General features: G+C 32.0%; 2 protein-coding genes across 4 annotated transcripts in view; one reads left to right on the forward strand and one right to left on the reverse strand.

The window, feature by feature from the left end:
• The window catches only part of LOC143244108 (uncharacterized), a 32568-nt gene extending 31112 nt beyond the window's left edge, over positions 1-1456 (forward strand). The window contains exon 15 of one of the 2 annotated variants that reach the window (XM_076488199.1): positions 17-1456. In XM_076488199.1, the coding sequence (XP_076344314.1) occupies positions 17-311 (295 nt within the window). In that variant the 3' untranslated portion in view covers positions 312-1456. The remainder of the gene's footprint in view (positions 1-16) is intronic. The other variant, XM_076488200.1, reaches the window with a different exon arrangement.
• LOC143244109 (dihydrolipoyl dehydrogenase, mitochondrial) lies at positions 1123-17838 on the reverse strand. 2 transcript variants are annotated; one of them, XM_076488202.1, is made up of 14 exons: positions 17631-17838; positions 16608-16686; positions 14861-14940; positions 10890-11028; positions 9980-10080; positions 9056-9199; positions 7480-7581; positions 6176-6400; positions 4749-4885; positions 3640-3701; positions 3143-3270; positions 2422-2559; positions 1367-1456; positions 1123-1277 (listed from the first exon to the last, which is right to left on the reverse strand). In XM_076488202.1, exons 1-14 carry the CDS (start codon positions 17670-17672, stop codon positions 1212-1214), a joined length of 1533 nt encoding a protein of 510 aa, XP_076344317.1. In that variant the 5' UTR covers positions 17673-17838; the 3' UTR covers positions 1123-1211. The 2 variants fall into 2 exon arrangements, with proteins under 2 accessions (XP_076344317.1, XP_076344318.1); XM_076488203.1 differs by having other exon boundaries at positions 14861-14937; positions 17631-17837.
• Positions 17839-18740: the final 902 nt, after the last annotated feature.

The raw sequence follows: 18740 nt of genomic DNA on the forward strand, positions 1-18740 counted from the left end.
CTTAATCTAACCCAAGATTTTTTTTTTTTTGTTTCAGCACAAATACTGTGTCCAACGACACCCTTAAAAGTGTGGTTGGCTCTTGTCCTCAAAGTCTGTCAGAGTTAAGTGACCTGGAAGAGTATGTGGGGTCAGCAACTAGCCACGATTTTTCTTCACCCAACACGTGGAAGACTGATACTCAAAACTCCACATTTTCACTCCCATTGTTAACGGAGTTGGGGAGGAGCCCTTCAGCCCCTGCTACCAATCTGGGGACAGCTAGCACCACAAACAGTGTGGATGTAGAAAAGGAAAGGAAAATGATGTGATAAAGTCTGGGAGGGTACAACATTGTCATTTTAGTGGTATCACATAGTAAGGAGTGAAGTTGTCTATAAATGGGGATAGGACACCCAAGGATCTTCTCGACTATGCTGTCATTAAATGTTTAATGATAAAACATCCATATTTGGTTACATACAAAGTATCTTGTAAGTTTAAGTATTATAAACTACACATTCACAAAATTAGATGCTGTGATTGAGTATATCTATTATTCTGTAAAGAAATGTTCACGAGCTGTTAATTTTAACATCACCACAAGCCCAGGGCAAAGGGATTAAAGAAGTGAAATTACTCTTATATAGCCCTCACATTAACATAGCAGAACTTACTCCCTAGAATCTCGATTGGTTTAGTTCATGTTACAACAATTCAAGTATTCCCAAATGTAGTTTTAACCTCTAGCTTAGCTTAATGCTAGTTCACTGTTTTACAAAGTTATTTAAACTATAAGGGTAGTGGGCATGCAGAAGTTGTTTGAATGTGAGGAGACCTTGATGCATTAAATACATTTCATCCACAAACAAAGGTGGTGGGGACCCCAACCTGTGTATGTGATAGTGCCAAATACACTTCACTGGCTTAGGTCTGTGTTTATATGGAGCTGTTAAATCTACTTTATTAATAAAAAAGGTAAAAGTAGCCTTGAGTCTGTGTACTTTACAGAACCTTATCATTCTATTAAAATCTCTCTCAGAAAGAGGTTATATTTTCATATTCAAAGCTGAGATTAAAACAATTTTCAAGTTTTTGTGTACATGAATTTTTATCAGTTTAGTTACTACACTTCACATACCCTTACAAATAACTCATTTATTTACTTCTGAACTATTCCAACTATAAGCAATGAACACTTCCCCATTAAGACTAGGTTTGTACAATTACAATTAAAAGTTGATAGCCTTTCCAAAGTAAGCAGCAAGGTTAGCCTCTCTGAAAGCTTCGGAAACAGTCTGAAAGAGATAAAAAAAAAGTACAGTTTTCTTGAAGATATTAAATAGTGTTCAATTTAAGTTAAAATATTTCATACTAAGTTACTCACAGGATGAGCGTGACAAACCCGGGCGACATCTTCACAAGAAGCTCCATATTCCAGTGCTAACGCAGCTTCATTAACCATTTCTCCTGCCCCCTAAATTAAAAAAGTCTTAACATAAACACTAGAAAGATTGATGGTCACATGTAGATATGGATTACCCAAAGTATTTCAGTAGAAACCTCACTTTTAACATTCACAGTATGTAGTTAAAAAATCAACTAAAATGGTATAACTTTATCACCTCATACAAAATGTAATTAAAATTATTAATTATACAGGGTAATACTAATTTCTTCAAGTGTGAGAAATTTCATGTAAATTACTTCCAAACATTGACATTGCTCAGACAAACCATAATGTTTATAGCCTTCAATTCAGTCTTTAGTCAGAGTTATCAAATAAAAAATATCTCCCTTGTCACATCCTTTCTTATATTTATAACCAAGAGAAATTCAAGATTTTCATATATATCATTGTTATAGTATGAGCGTTGTTCCCATGGGAAACATGGCCTAGCTTCGATTAATTTGTGATAGTCATTGTTCTTTGATGCATTACTACTATTAGTATATAGAAGTAGGGTTAACTTTCATTTACAGTCAACAGCAAAAAAAATAAAGACCATGGAAACTATTATAAAGGTAACTAAAATATAGGAATTTCTTCATATAAAAAAGTGATAATATTTCATAGGCATGCAGTGGCATGATTCAATGACATAAATGAGCAAGGGATTTATAACTTATATGGGCAATAAAATTTGAATATAAATAAATTTGTTGGATAAAGTCATATAAAACTGATAGCGAACTGACACCTTAGAGGGCTTGAAAAAAATTTTTTTTCTGTTATAAACTTGGAGATTGCAATTTCAGTTTCATATTTTTGAAACCATTTTTGTTGATTTTAGTTACATTTGTCTGTAAGAGATAGAAAATAATAAAACACTACCAAAACATGTGCCCATCAATTATACATACATTATGCTTGCAGTAAATTGTTTACTTTAATAGAACCCTGGTTTTATGTAAAAAAGTAAAACTGAATGTAGTACTTACTGCCCCAATAATATGTGCTCCCAGTATCCGGTCGGTAACCTTGTCTCCAATGATCTTCACTAAGCCATCAGTATCAGCATTAGTTTTAGCCCTACTGTTGGCAAGAAGGGGAAACTTTCCTATTTTGATTTCAACCCCCTGTCAATGACACTATAACCACTTATTTTCATTTCCAAACACTTCATACATTACAAATGTAGTAAGAAACTGCTTGCAAGCAAAAAAAAAAATACAATGTCTTTATGCAATAAAAACCTCAGGATAAGATAATAACAAATTATAAAATTGGCTGTTTTTGGATAACCAACAGTCTTAGAACAACCTTATCCTCTTTGATCATCACTGTATTTTATTTCCAAAGTTGGCTGTTATAGGTCCTAAAACCCCCTTGAGAACTATACTAATCTCCAAAGTTGGTTGTCGGAGAAAGTTCTTGGCACTTTATTTATATTTCTTACTCATTTATCACATGATGCTGTTTACACACAACTTTGAAAATCGTTTTTTCAATAAAAACACAAACTTTGAATAAAAAAAACAACTTGGATAACCCATACAACATCAAATGGTTTAGAAACCAGCATAAAACATATCTGAATGAGAAATTCTTCTGACCAAATAAGTTATTTATAAATTGTTGAAAATGAATGCTGAGGCTGAAATTAAAACTTATTATCCATTTTATTTCCAACTCGTACATAGTCTTATAGTAACAACTAACCTTTTCTTTAAGCTCTTCTTCTGATTTACCCACCCACGCCACTTCAGGATGCGTGTAGATCACCGACGGCACGCAGTTGTAGTCTATATGCACTGGACCACTCACAATTCCTTCCACACAGACTATACCTAAGTGATGAAGGAAACAACAGTTTTAGTCTACCAACACTGAATGAACTGCAATACTCTCTCTACACACTCAATATCCAACCAACATCAATTGCCAAATCATGAGCTACAACAATTGAAAAGTGAGATTTTTCCACTACTCTTACAGCAGATCCAAAGTATAGAGATCATCATTGAACCATTAATTCTATGATAGGACTAACTTTTCTGTATTATTTTTAGTACAGTAGTCATGGCAGAAAACATTTATAATCAGAACAGATCCATGTTTAGTTATTTAAAATTAAACCAGGTACAGTTCTAATCAATGTTCTTTAGGAACTGAAGTACCAAATCTATTTGATAACACAATACATAAACACAACACACCTTCGTCTTCAGCTTTGTGAGCCAGCATAGGTCCAGGAATACAGTCCCCTATGGCATATATGCTGGCAGAAGAAAAAGTAATATGAAATGTGAGTTTATTAAGCACAAAGGTATACAGTGTGGAATTGAACCCCAGCTATTTAAGAGTTAAGTCTTATTACTAAATCATCAGGGGGTCCTATTATATTAAATCATAATACATGAAACTTTTAAGAAGAAATATCACATAATTTTTGTGTTACTTTAGTATAAGTACATGTAAGTCTTAATTCGTATATTGTTTCATTCAGACTTTATGTAAATGAAAACGTACAGAGTTAACTGTTTTTACATAGAAAATATGTTAATTTCTAAATTTCGTTATCCAGGTCACAAAAGCAAAGTTTAAAGGAATTAATGGCCATTTTCTGTACTTTTACAACATAAGCAATTAAGAAATAACACTTACTATCCAGGAATAAAATTTGTGCTATACAGTGTAATGTGTAATTTCTTATCATCTGTACATTAAAATAAAAATGCATTGCTTCATGTCTTTAACTAAAGTAACTTACAACCAGTGACAGTTTTCTGAACTATCATAATGCAGCATTGTTTGCTTCACTGGACTTATTCAGTTAATACAAAAAACACAAGTAATATAAAGTTATATAAAGGGCAACAAATTCCATCACACTCGAAATAAAAGTAATAACTACATAATATTGTTACAATGATGTAATATTTGTAATTATATAGAAAATTTACATTCAAATTTCAGGTAATATCAAAATTAAATAGGTATTTTTTATTTTGCTTTTGCGCAGAAAATATCCACGAGAATTATTTCACAACTCACAAAAACACCAGGTGTGTCTACTATGTGGAAGATACAGCAAAAATACCAGTTGATTTAAACAATCCATTAATTGTTTGTCTGCCATATGACACAAAAATACCAGTTAATTTTGAAAATGATCCTTTCATTCTTTGTCTATCACACAGAAAGTACTTTGTGAAATAGTTCGAAGTTTCTAGTTTTCCTGCTTAGCCTGAAAGTCAAATTAATGTGGGGATAGTAATAGATGTTCTTTCCTACATACAAGTGTTGAAAATATTTCTTCTTGTACCTGGGTACAGCAGTCTGAAATCGATTGTTCACCATTATTCGTCCTTTTTCGTCCTTCTTCACTCCTACATCTTCCAGACCAAGATTATCAGTGTAAGGCCTTCGTCCAACACAAACCAAGAGAACATCGCAATCAAGCTGTAAGTGTGAGGATCAGGAGTTTTGTAACTACTAACAGACTAATTTTATGAATATTTTTTTTAATTTTATTCTTTGATCCTAGAGTAGATATTGATTTAATACTATAAACATTTCCTGTTATAAGACATAAAAAGTTCACAAATATTCCTTTAAATAATTTAAGCTGTCTAAACAGTAAGTTTCAACAGCTCATATTTTCAAATATTTAATATAAACTTAAAATAATGCAACCTAAAAAATAAAAACATGGTGTCTCTACTACCACAAGCAGTAATTCTCAAGGGTCTTGCAAATTATGGCAATTATATGGATACTTCATATAATGCCATCTACTGAATGTTCTTAAAAAGTAAAGGTTTCTTCACTTCAACAAGTGGGTTTTGAACACTATTTCCATTCATAAGAGTTAAGCCTGAATTTCCTATATGATATTGTTCTAAACCTCAAAAGTTCTAATCCTGTTTACTAATGATACAACCAGTTAAAGTAAACTAGCACGTTTCCATTTACCGTCAGGGAGAGGTATGGGGTCATCATTTAGATCTCATCTCTTTACATCATGGGTCCTGGGGAGAGACAAGGTGAGGTCAACATTTGGATCTGATTCCTCTAACTGACATGTACCCTCAGGACCTCCCCCCTAAGCACAGTGGAATCTGGATTTGAATCTGATCCCCCCTATGTCACCCTCTCAAGGTCCATGTCTTCCATGTACACTGGGAGGATGTATCACATTTGTAGATCCTTCTTTATTCTACAGCCACTGTTCTATGTAATATATTATATAAGAAAAGTAAATAGACATGTGGGAACTGAATTCCATACCCTGGCTAATATTTCAAGTCAATCAAGCTTAGGGTGAGCAAAACCAAATGTGTTGGATCCAAGTAAGATCAGACACCAATGAAAAAAATCAGGTCATTGTAACAAGAATACAGAAACTAAAATAATGTTATCAGTAAGTGATTAAACAGTACTTTTGTAATTTTATTATAAGTTTTAAATAATCCAGGCAGTTGGTTTTCTTTGTTTGATCTGAGCATCTTTCATTTATTCACTTTCTCAATTAATTCTATGAATTACTTGCTTCACATTCAATTATTATTGAAAAAGTGATATTAATTTTAGTTTCTCATAAAAATCATTTTAATATGAAGATACAAAGAAAAGTAATGTTTAAATATTTTTGTAACAATGTATGTGCAGATTATTAACAGTGCGACTTAATCAGATCTAATGACAAAGTCTTTGGCCCTAAATGAAACCCCATATCTTCACCCAACTCACCTCTTCCTTTTTGTTTGGATCCTTCACTGCCTCAATACTGACTCTGATCTTCTCACCCTCTTGAACTGCTGCAGTTACCTTGGTGTTCAGTTTCATCTTTAAACCTTGTTTGGTCAATATCCTCTGAAAGTTCTTGGAAATTTCCATATCTATTCCTAGACCTCCAATGTGGCCTAAAAATTCCACCGCTGTAACCTCTGATCCAAGTCTTGACCAAACTGAACCCTCGGGTACAAAAAGCAAATCACTGGTAATATCACAACATTTTATTCAGACACACTTTTAATTTCATTAACACACACTAACAACACTGTGTGACATCTACCTTCATCAACATATATGTACAACCCTGTGTGTCTTTACCTTCATCAACATATATGTACAACCCTGTGTGTCTTTACCTTCATTACATGTACAACCCTGTGTGTCTTTACCTTCATTAACATATACTAACAACACTGTGTGACATCTACCTTCATTAACATATACTAACACTGTGTGACATCTACCTTCATCAACATATATGTACAACCCTGTGTGTCTTTACCTTCATCAACATATACTAACAACCCTGTGTGACATCTACCTTCATTAACATATACTAACAACACTGTGTGACCTCTACGTTCATTAACATATACTAACACTGTGTGACCTCTACGTTCATTAACATATACTAACACTGTGTGACCTCTACGTTCATTAACATATACTAACACTGTGTGACCTCTACGTTCATTAACATATACTAACAAGAGTGGCCTCTACTACCATTAAGATATACTAACACAGTAACCTCTCTACCTTCATCAACATATATGAACACTGTGACCTGTATCTTCATTAACATATACAACACTGTGTAACTATTACATTCATTAACATACTAACAACACTAACCTCTACCTTCAGTAACAGATACTAACAAGACTGTAATCTCTATAAAATAATGAAACAAACAAATCCTAAACTTTTACAGATAATTTGGACAGAATATTGAGTTGAATGTGAAATGGAAAGAAACAGTTGTCAAAACATATTGTTGACTATACAATATACAACTGTCTATTACAGAAACACTTGCACAAATATTCTGGTGACTATACAACTCACTTATGCAGTTCAAATGTAGAAGAGAACGTTTCCAATGTTTTCCACCTTTCATATTCAGATCAGTTTGTGCAAGCTACTGCAGGTTCATATATTTCTACATGTATTTCTCTAATACACAGTTGTTGCCTGTATCACAGTCAACCCTAATGTTATTAGAGAGTGGTATCTTCAACTCACAGTAAGTAACATACCAGTTCTAACCCAATTACACCAGCTCCAATCACAACCATCTTCTTTGGAACTCTTTCCAAACTCAAAGCACCAGTTGACGACACAATGGTCTTTTCATCAATCTATCAAATAACAATAAATAAATGAAATTTGGCTTTCACGTAAACAGTAAACCTTCACTGAAAACAACTGAATGTAAAGTATTAACTATTAAGAATTTCTACTGAGAACATTTTGACAAGTTAATAAAAGTACTGGCAGTTTTGTTATAAACCTTACTTTCTGAGCCAAGTTGACCCATGCAAGATGAGGCCAAACTGATTACAAAAATTTATAGGTAAACCTGAATATTTCCTGTATGGAATAAATTATGTTACAAATATTATTAAATATCCATAATATATCTTTATTATATCAACATTTTACTCTTTCAGCTTTTCCAGAAACTAATGATGTCCTAAAAGTATACTTATCCAGTTGAAATACTATCACCAGTTAATCATGTGTCTGAAGGGTTCTGGTCATATTGAAAGTATGAAGCATCCTTTAATTTAAGTTGTTCAAACAAACCTTAACAACAGTAAACAAATGATAAACTATTTACATCAGGAGTTAGAAGAATATATTATATGCACAAAGTAGATCTTCATACGTTTACCTATATGTAGGAACCTACTCTTCTATCTCACTATATCAATGCAAATACACTCAGTGTCAATATTTACATATTACCCACATGAAAGTGTATAAGAACTATAAATAATTTAATACAATGGACACCACCTCTACACTAACCATTATATGTGTTCATCTTTTGATTGCATTTAATGATTAAAATTTATTATTTAATCTTTAAACAAGAAACATATGACATTTAAGTAAGATCTCGACACCCGACATGGAATTATCTGCTTGTGGTATCCCATGCCCTGTAATAATATTGCTAGTATTGAGGGTTTAGATGTGTATTGTTATGTACCAGTTTACAAGTGTCTCCCATGTGTGTACAACAGCACCCATCACAAGTTACTCCATAAATAACCTCCTCACAATTCATGTAGTCCACATTCAATGGTTATACAGTCACCTTTCACACACACCACTTCATTTCTATACACAGAGTTTGTTGCTAGGGGTTTATAAAAATGTTTATTTATTTACCTCAGTTTTGTAGTAATATTATTGTTTGTATACAATGTAACATGAACTTTAAATGTATTCCATAGTGATATTATTGTTTGTACATGATGTAATGTGAACTTTAAATGTGTTCCATATTTCCAAATTACAAGGAAACTTTTCCATTTTGTTTGTTTGTTTTTGCCTATCGAAATTCCTTAAGATAGAATAAGAATGTTTGTAATCATTTTTAATGATCTAAACCTTTTAGATGTGTGTCTCAAGTGATTTAATTTTAAATGGATCAGGAAATCGTGGAATATATTGATAGCTGTTGATAAAGCTGTAAATAAATAGTAAAATACTGAGGAAATAAAGATATATTCTGTAGATAACTGTTACTTTATTTTACACCAAAAAAAATGTTTAAGTTATAAATATAATCCAATAACACCTATGCATTGCAAATTTACAAACCTCTACACCAGGGAATGGGCTAGTTTCAGACCCTGTAGCAATGAGAATATTTTTTGTTTTAATCACTTCAGAACTTCCATCTGTTTTTAAGGCTGTTACTTCATTTGGGCCAGTGATTTTTCCGTGTCCTTGCACATGAGAAACCTACAAAGCCAAACAATAAAGTATGTTAAGAGTTAAGTCAAGAATAAAATAAATTACTTGTTATCCAAACACTTTGATACTCATGTTTTACTTTAAAGTTATTTTAATAGTTTTAACTAGCATGAGAAAAAAAAAAAGTTTGTTCTTAACCGTTATTCACATGCATCAAACAAGTTGATATCAGTCAAAACATTAAACATCCTCACAATAGAACTGTTACAGGTTGTCGAGATATAACTGATACATATCGCCAGGATACAACCATTACTGATCGTCCAGATAAAACCATTACATATTGCCAGTAGACAACCATTACAGATCATAACAGCAATAATTTCTTCCCAACTAACAATTATGATTAATGTACAAGTTTAGGCTGACTCAAAATATTAATCTACTATACTCAGAGTAAAAGTATTTATAGAACATAATGCTTTATAAAAACAAGTTAACAAGTTATGTTGCACAGGAACAGACTGATTATAAAACATTGTGCTAATCATGGCATGTATTGGCTTCTTACAGCTTTTGATCTCATATCTTTAAAACATGTAAGCTAATCCAAATATAATGCTCTTCTCATAAGACAATATGATGAATGTTAACACAACACTATGGTACTTTTATTCGAGATGCACTTTATATAAGAATGCTACAGTATTTTTATATAGACTACTATGATTATTTTCATGTAAGACATATTATTTTTAACAGTGACAGCTTACTTTATTCAGGTGAGAATCTGTATGTAAAAGCAGTAATTATAGAATGAGTACCAACCTTATTTTGTTTAAAAAGATGACCAATTCCTTGAGTGAGGGCTTTTACAGCATTTGTCTTCTGTTCCATCATTTTATCAAGATTTAAGGTGACACCACTGCCTGACAAACAAACCACCACAGGAGACCATTACATATATTAAATAAAACTAGGTCTAACAATGATATTAATGGGGATCACAACACACATTAGCAACACCAAAGGTCCTTCTAACTAGTACTCTTCAGGAAATGTCTATAATAAACTGTTTTGTTGATAATTCAAATTTAACCAAACAAAAAAACACGTATATGTTTTGTACATAACATGATCTGGTATAAATTTATAATTTAATTAATATTAATGAGAAGATTTTATAAAAAATAAACCACAGACCATGAAAACTAACAAATACTGTTTCAGTTGTATAAAATGGTTATTTTTCTCACTCAGAAATTAGAAGTGATTTATACCAAATACTTTATAACTTGCACTATTATTAATCATAGTGTCACTAAATACATCATTTCAGCACAGAAAGTTGTGTTCATAGTGTCACTAAACATTTCCTAAACATACATATATTTTGAAATATTGAAATATAGTTCACATATAGATAACATTAGTTTAAGACATTTCAATAATCAATTTATTTCAGCAAGTAAAAACTCACTCACAGTACTGTCCTCCTGTAAAAGTAAAAATTCCAGGAGTACTATTTAGGAAAGATAAAAAAAAAAAAGATGATTTTCATGTATTCATAATTACAGCCCAAAGCGTTTTTTACCAAACAAAATAACTTAAATACACCTCAGTACTAGGAGCATGTAACTCATGACTGGAAAACCACTGGAATGATTATAGACTGTGTATTATTTATTAGAGACAGAACATAGTTCTTACTTTACAATTCTAGAACTCTTGTACTTACAGTCTATCCCTCTATTCTTTAGGTCTTGAGAATGAGCCATGTGGTAAAGATGAGAGTTATGTAGAAGAGCCTTAGATGGTATACAGCCAACATTTAAACATGTCCCCCCAAGGGTGTCATTCTTCTCCACACACACTGTCTTTTAAAGAAAAAAAATTATGATCACAATAGAACTAAAATGTTAATCAAAAAATATACAACTGTATCATAATATCAAGAAACAGGGGACAAAAACACTTACTATATATCTCCAATGTAGAATGTAACTACATAAATATGCAGGGGTGTATAAATCTGTAAACCATACTTGTTACTGAGAACCAAGAATAGCCAAGTGTTTCTGTACAAAGATCTAAGTACCAACAGAACAATGTTTTAAAAAACTGAAACACGTCTAATTCTCCTATACAAGTTAAAAGGTGTTATATTGTATTGTGCATGTGAAGACTAGTTTTAAATATCTATACAAGTAGTGATTAATGCATTCTTTATTTCTTCATAATACTATAAATAGTCAAAAACAGTCTTTCCTCACTTATATGAATACCACGACTAGTTAATCCTTCTATAATATGAGAGATGCTTGTTTGACATCAGACCCCTAATAGGCTTTTACATCTGGACCTGTCTGGTTCAGGATGTCAAAAACATTTTTTTTTTTTTCCATAGCTCCTGTATTGGTTTAATACAGATGAATCAGTAGGGTAGCCATTAGAGTTACTATGTGATTTTTCCACTTTCCTGTTTGATTACATAAGGTATACATAGTGTGTACATTCAACATTATTGGCATATTTAGGACAAAAACACTGTTTAGAGTCATAACTATAAAACATTAATTCAACAACTGCATTTTGGTTTTTACGTCCTACCCATTATTTAAAGGATTTCTTTTTAACACATTGTTTATACACATGTTCAAGATAAGCACACTTACATTAAATGAGATGTTTCTATGTTATGTTACTTACTGCTTTTCAACAAGAAAACAAAAATGTATCTCAGAATGGCTGGTATGGGTTTTAACACTTTTATTGATAAGAAGAGAAGAATGTTTTGACCTTCCTAGGCCATTTTCAGGTTGAGAAAGAAAGAGTTTGCAAGTAACTGTTGCCGGACACGTCTTAGGGACAAGAGTACAAACGGGTACAGGACTGTAGGAGACGTTGCAGTTGGATGTTAAGTTATTAATTAGTATAGGTATAAAGATGTTCCTTTATATTGGTTTAATTTTGGTTTTAGTTGCTGTATAAGTAGGGCTTCTTTGATTTTGCATTTGTTTATATTTGTTTTCCTACTTAATATCTGGGTGTTTTCTAAGGTTATATTGTGTTTATTTGATTTGCAATGTTATAAAATGTGTGAAGATGTTTTTTTGTGTGTTTTCTTTGAATGTAGTTTCCATTTTTCTGCTTGTTTCTCCAATATAGAAGTCATGGCAGCTGTTGCATTGTATTTTATAAATTATGTTGATGTTGTGTTTGCCCGTATAGTTTTTACATAATATGGACTTTAGTTTTGTACTGGTTTTTGAATAAATATGGTGTATACTGGAATGTTATGTTTTGTTATAAGCTTTTTTTCCAAATGTTGGTTATTTGTTCGCTGATGTCGGGAACATATGGTATGCAGCAGTATAAGGTTTTATAGTTGTTGTACTTTGAGATTTTTTACTGTTTGTTGTTGGTCTATGTGCGTGCATATAATGTTTTTCCACAGGTTTTTGAGGAAATATACGTCCATATAATCCTGTACCAGTTTAAACTCTCGTCCCTAAGACGTGTCCTGCAATAGTGACTTCCAAATTTTCTCTTTCTCAACCTGACAATGACCAAGAAAGGTCAAAACGTTGTTCTTTCCTTATCAATAAATACCCATACCAGCCATTCCGAGATACATTTTTATTTCAAGTGGGTTTCTCATCATCAAGAAAAAAACAATAAAATAGTAGCTATGAATAACTTTATTTTTATATGCTTTTAATCTTTATACTGCCAGTAGCATATTTTAAAAAATACAAAGTTCAGTTCCAAGTTTCAGTCATTTGAAAGACTAAATATTTATTGATATAAACACTTCATATTACCTATCAACAGTGTGTGTGTGTGTGTGTGTGTGCACGCTTCATTATAAGACATCTAAATATACATTTCATACCTCAATCAGGTTATGACATGCCAGAGAAAGTACACAAGAAATTTATCAAGGAACCAAAACAAAATGGTTGTGATGTCTGATGTACTTGATACTGTTAGATCGTTCGAGAGCTAAATGTGAAATGGAGCAATAGTGTGAAAGACAATGTGAATCAAGTTAGAGAAAAGAAAACAAAACATTTCTCTATAAAGCCAATAAATGAATCACATGTATGTCCTGTTAATTATCATAAACCTCTCCCTGTGCACTGCATGGGCAATTCTGCTAATAAAATTAAGTATGAAAGGGAGCTTAATAAACTTAATTTATACCAGTAGACAATAGGAAACTATTGAAATTAAGCAAAGTTTAGAACTGTAATTCTGTTTTGATCAGAAACAAAATTTAACAACCAAAAGAACCAAGAATAAACTCTTTTTCAACCAATCCTACTGAGCTCTTCCAAACATTTCCAATGAAGGCTAAAGCATTTAACGTTCCTTAGATTGATATTTTTCCTGAATGTCTTTTTATAAGTATACAAGTATTATCACAATTCTCTGAGAATACAATGTCTGCTAGGTCCAATAAAATTTCCTTTAGTAACATCATATTGTTTAGTCACTAATATTGTTTCTTTGATATTGACTAAAACAAAAATCGTCCACACCCTTTGTCACACTACTAAACAGCTGACACACTGCTCAGTCATCGAATTCTTTCTTTAATATTGACTATCACAAGGATCGTCCATACCCTTTGCCACATTACTAAAAGACTGATGCAGTATTTAGTCATCTGATTTGCTTTCTTTGATATTATCTAACATATGGATGGTCCACACCATTTGTCACATTAGTAAAAGATTGTGTATATGCAAAAACGGCTCGTTTGGGTTGAGAAAATATTTTACATAAAAGAGCGAAACGTTCAACAAACTCTTCTATTAAAATATTTTCTTCTATGTAAAATTATATTTCTCTACAAGTGGGTTTTTTGACATCACTGAGTAAGAGATGGTGACACTATGTTAGTCTAAAAGATATATATTTTCTCTACAAGTGGGTTTTCTCGACATCACTGAGTAAGAGATTGACACTATTTAGTCATATAATTTTCTTTATTTGATATTGACTAACACAGGGATGGTCCACACCCTTTGTCACATTACTAAAAGATTGAAGTACTATTTAGTCATCTAACACTTTCTTTGATACTGATAAACATGAGGATGTTCCACACCCTTTGTCACATTACTAAAAGATTGATGCACTATTTAGTCATCTGACAGTTTCTTTGATACTGATAAACATGAGGATGTTCCACACCCTTTGTCACATTACTAAAAGATTGATGCACTATTTAGTCATCTGACAGTTTCTTTGATACTGATAAACATGAGGATGTTCCACACCTTTTGTCACATTACTGAAAGATTGATGCACTATTTGGTCATCAAATTTGCTTTCTATTGATATTGACTAACACAAGGATGTTCCACACATTTCAGTACAATACCAATTGTTAAGAAACAATAAATACAAACTTTCAATTCCTATGTTGAAGTTTCATGATGCTATGTTGTCTGAACCATGCCTGTAGATACCATGAAAACTATTTTTGTGAATTTGAATAACTAAAAGTTTTTAAACATGCACATCAAGCAAACCTTTCACCCATTTAAAGAACTGTTTTTATTTTGATCACTTGAAAGAGTAATAGGAAAATATTTTTGGTTTTTCAAATAATAGATCTGGTTATATAAAGAGAGTGAAGGATGAGTTTCACTTTTCAGTTAAGATTAAATATATAAATTATTACAATATTATTATTACCTTCATTCCCAGCTGAGAAGCTTTGATGGCTGCTACATAACCCCCTGGTCCAGATCCAATCACCACAAGGTCCACATCTACTGAGATGTGTGTTAATAAAAACCACTTTTTCATAAGTCACTCGGAAACAAGAGGGGTAACATTTTAAGTTATAAAATCTCTATAAAGTAAGATTATCTATTCACTCAACAACTACAATATTTCTATGATAATTTTCTTATATACATATTTGTTTTATGTTTCAGTGCAAAGTTACACAATAGTCTGTCTGCAATGAACTCATTACATATAATGAACTCCAAGTTTTAGTACTATAATCCGTAAAGCTAACCAATGAGGTACCACAAAGCTCAGCTGTTAATCTCTTGATTTGTTGATAAGCTTAGTGACACAATGTGCTATTTGTCCTGTACCTGCCACAAATTTTCAAACCAATTTTTAGCATCACAAGTCCAGAGACTTAGCACTGAGCCACTAGGGGGCTTATAAAACTGATTAATCTATTCAATGTTTCTTTATAACATTACTTGTAAATTCATACATAAAGTGTCATCCCACAAATTAGCCTAAAATGAATCTTAGGAAGATATTCATTTAACACTGCTATAACATTCCATTTAAAAGAATACTAAATTCCACAAAAAACATTTTAAAGAAATCCTTTGTAAGCTACTGGTAAGTAGACAGTACTTAATAATATTTAGTTTGAAGTTTTGGAGATCTAACCTACTAAAAAGATGTAGCAACACTTTACATGTAGTCATGAACTAAAAATTATAGGAATCTGGTAACTATTATAAACAGTGTCTCTCATGTTTTTCAGAAGAAAATCAACCACCTAAACTAAATTTATATGCAAAAACGGCTCGTTTGGGCTGAGAAAACACTTTACATAGAAGAGCGAACAACGTTTCGACCTTCTTTAACCACCTAAACTAGTATTAAAAACAAACTTTATAACAAACTATGCTGCTGGCTCAGGTTAGTATGATTTATTGTTATTACTTTATTTGATATGATCTCTTGATAATCTTAATACCTTTGGTTTTAAAAATTAATATTTCATTAAAAACATTAATATGTTTAAAAGGTACGGCAATATTATAACAATCCAAAGACATTTAAACTTCATTTTTTAAATTATCAGATAATGCAGTTACGATAAATCAAAGTTTTTATTTTAATAGCTCTTCTTATCCAACATGCTTAACCATGTAATAGGTAAAGAAAAAAAATCAGAAGATAATTCATCTTTTGGTAAAAGTAAAGAAAGAGAATAATTAAAGTAAATTCAGTTAAACAGAACAACTTGCCAGTTTAGAACTAAAACACTTGAAAATGGTTTAAGCTCTTAAAATATATCACAGTTTAATAGACAAACCTAACTTTCCACATTTAATTTAAAATTGTAAGTTAAAAAAAATAAGTTTTATCTGCCTAAAGACCTTAAAGATGTATTTATTTGAGAATAGCTATCAAATATGATTTAGGTTTAACCATATACACTACAATACACACACATTTAATATGAACTATACACTTTATGATACACACAGTGAATTTAGTACATAACTAAACCACTTCCATTATACATAATCAATTGCAATAATAGAATTTTTTTCTAAATTTTAATGCTTTAATCTTTTCTTTCTTGTGAGTTTCATATGTAAACTTTCATTTCATAAACAGTATAATTCTGCTTTAAAGAAAAAAATTCTGCAAACAATAACTAAGATAACCACTGTACCTGTGTCAGTAGCATAAAATCTTCTATTCAACAAAATGGCCAGACTCTGTACAACAGGTATCCTTGGGACTCCAGCTGCCTGGAAGAACAGTTTAAAGCTAAGGTTTAGTACTGATAATGGAACAAAACATTTACAAGCATGAATTACAGTAAAAAACAAGCATAGGATTTGTTATTACCATAATGTACAACAGATCCTTTATATTATTTTTATGGCACACACACACACACATTTATATATATGTCCTCACAGAATAATGTAAAAGTCAGCAAAAGATATGTTGCCATGGAAAAAAAACAAAAAAAAACATTAACACTATGAAATCCAATGATAAATAGTTATAATAACGATTTATTAATAATATAAACTTAATTTTTACTGAACTTATAATATTCTAGAAAAATGCATTTGAGGAAACAAGAACTAAAACACACTTTGTATCAAAATCATTAATACCTTGTTTCTGAACCAAAGAACAAAATATACATATATCCTTGTTCAAAACATAAACATGACTATTTAGTCAATATAATCACACATGGTGGACCAATTGGAGTAACACTGCACTTTCTTATTATATGAATTAATTATAGGCATATCAACCATTCCACATGAACTTAACAACACAAATGGAAATAAACATTAGTATATTCCCCACTTTTTCGAAACAACAGTTTTAACGTTATCAATAGCATTTTTTTCTTGACAATATCATTCCGAAACTAATACATCATTCATTTGAAGAAGGGGACTGCTATAAATTTCATAGATGAAACCTTAAAGCTCGTAAAGATCTTGCTGCTAATCCTACTCGTATTCAAATAATTTCTACACTGAAAAACTGATACATTTTTAAACCAAACGTTTTTGAAGGGCTGGAATTGTAATTTGGTAAGTCTAAGCCCATCCTAGTGTTCCCACACTCCACAGACACGCAACTACATCGAGTATACCATTTTTGCGTAGTTTTCATGAGTGTTTGGTATAAATATCTTCAGTGCTCTCGGCAAGTTTGCACTTACTTTAAAAACGGGTGAAATTTTGCTCCACAGACATGCCTGCATCTTTCAACTTTAAAAAAAAAAAGAATCCAAGACTGCAAAATACTTAATGTAACTACAACTGTTACTGAGTATGTACGACTGCAAAACAACTGAATACCCTGACCTAGGAACAGACGGTCGTCAGCTTAACACGCCATCTGTTATCTGAGAATCTCAAGAATTGCTTAATTACCCCCTCAAGCTGGCAAAATGTTAAAATCCAAATAGTCTTAACATTTGTGATAAAAATAACTTAAACTGCAGATCAGGTCATCATTTACGTAATGTCCAATTTTAGGTTCAGAAAAATAGAGAGCATTTCAAACGATTTTGATGTTATTTAATCAATCATGTATGTTCCATTATTATTAATTACTTCCTGCCAACGATTCACAAGCTTCTGACTGCCACTTCTATAAAATTCTTGGGGTTTGGAGGAAAAGAATGTAGAGGGGATAATTTGGGCATCTTCATGTATTCCGAGCTCTTTTCCATCAAGATAGTTCTGTAAACTTCGGAATAGATGATAATCAGATGGGGTAAGGTCTCGAGAATAAGGAGGGTGTAGAAATTTCTCCCAGTCTAGCTCTTCAATCTCTGCAGAAGTGATCTCTGCTGTATGGGGCCGTGCACTATCCTTGTGTAACACAACACCTTTACGATTGATCAAGGCAGGACTATTTTTTTTCAGTGCAACATTCAAGCGCTCTAATTGTTGACAATAGAAATCTGATATAATCGTTACATTGAGTGGCATCAATTGAAAGTGGATCTCACCAACAATATCCTACCACATGCTTAACAAAGCTTTCCTCGGGTGGAGGTCCATTTTTGACTGTGCTTTAGTCTCTTCACCTGCACTGAGCCATTGTCTGTGACGCTGAACATTTTTATAATATATCCATTTTTCATCTCCAGTCACTAACCTGGAGTTACCTTTAGAGTGCAGAGAAGTGCAAATATCCACTCTTGCTCTAAGATTGGCTTCTGTTAATCACGTGAGACCACTTTTTTAAGTTTTGACGCCTTTCCAATTTGTTGCACATGGCGGTGAGCTGTTGAATTGGTTGAGTTAAGTTTTTATGTTAG

This window comes from Tachypleus tridentatus, chromosome 2, assembly GCF_004210375.1.
Source record: "Tachypleus tridentatus isolate NWPU-2018 chromosome 2, ASM421037v1, whole genome shotgun sequence".
NCBI lineage: Eukaryota > Metazoa > Arthropoda > Merostomata > Xiphosura > Limulidae > Tachypleus > Tachypleus tridentatus.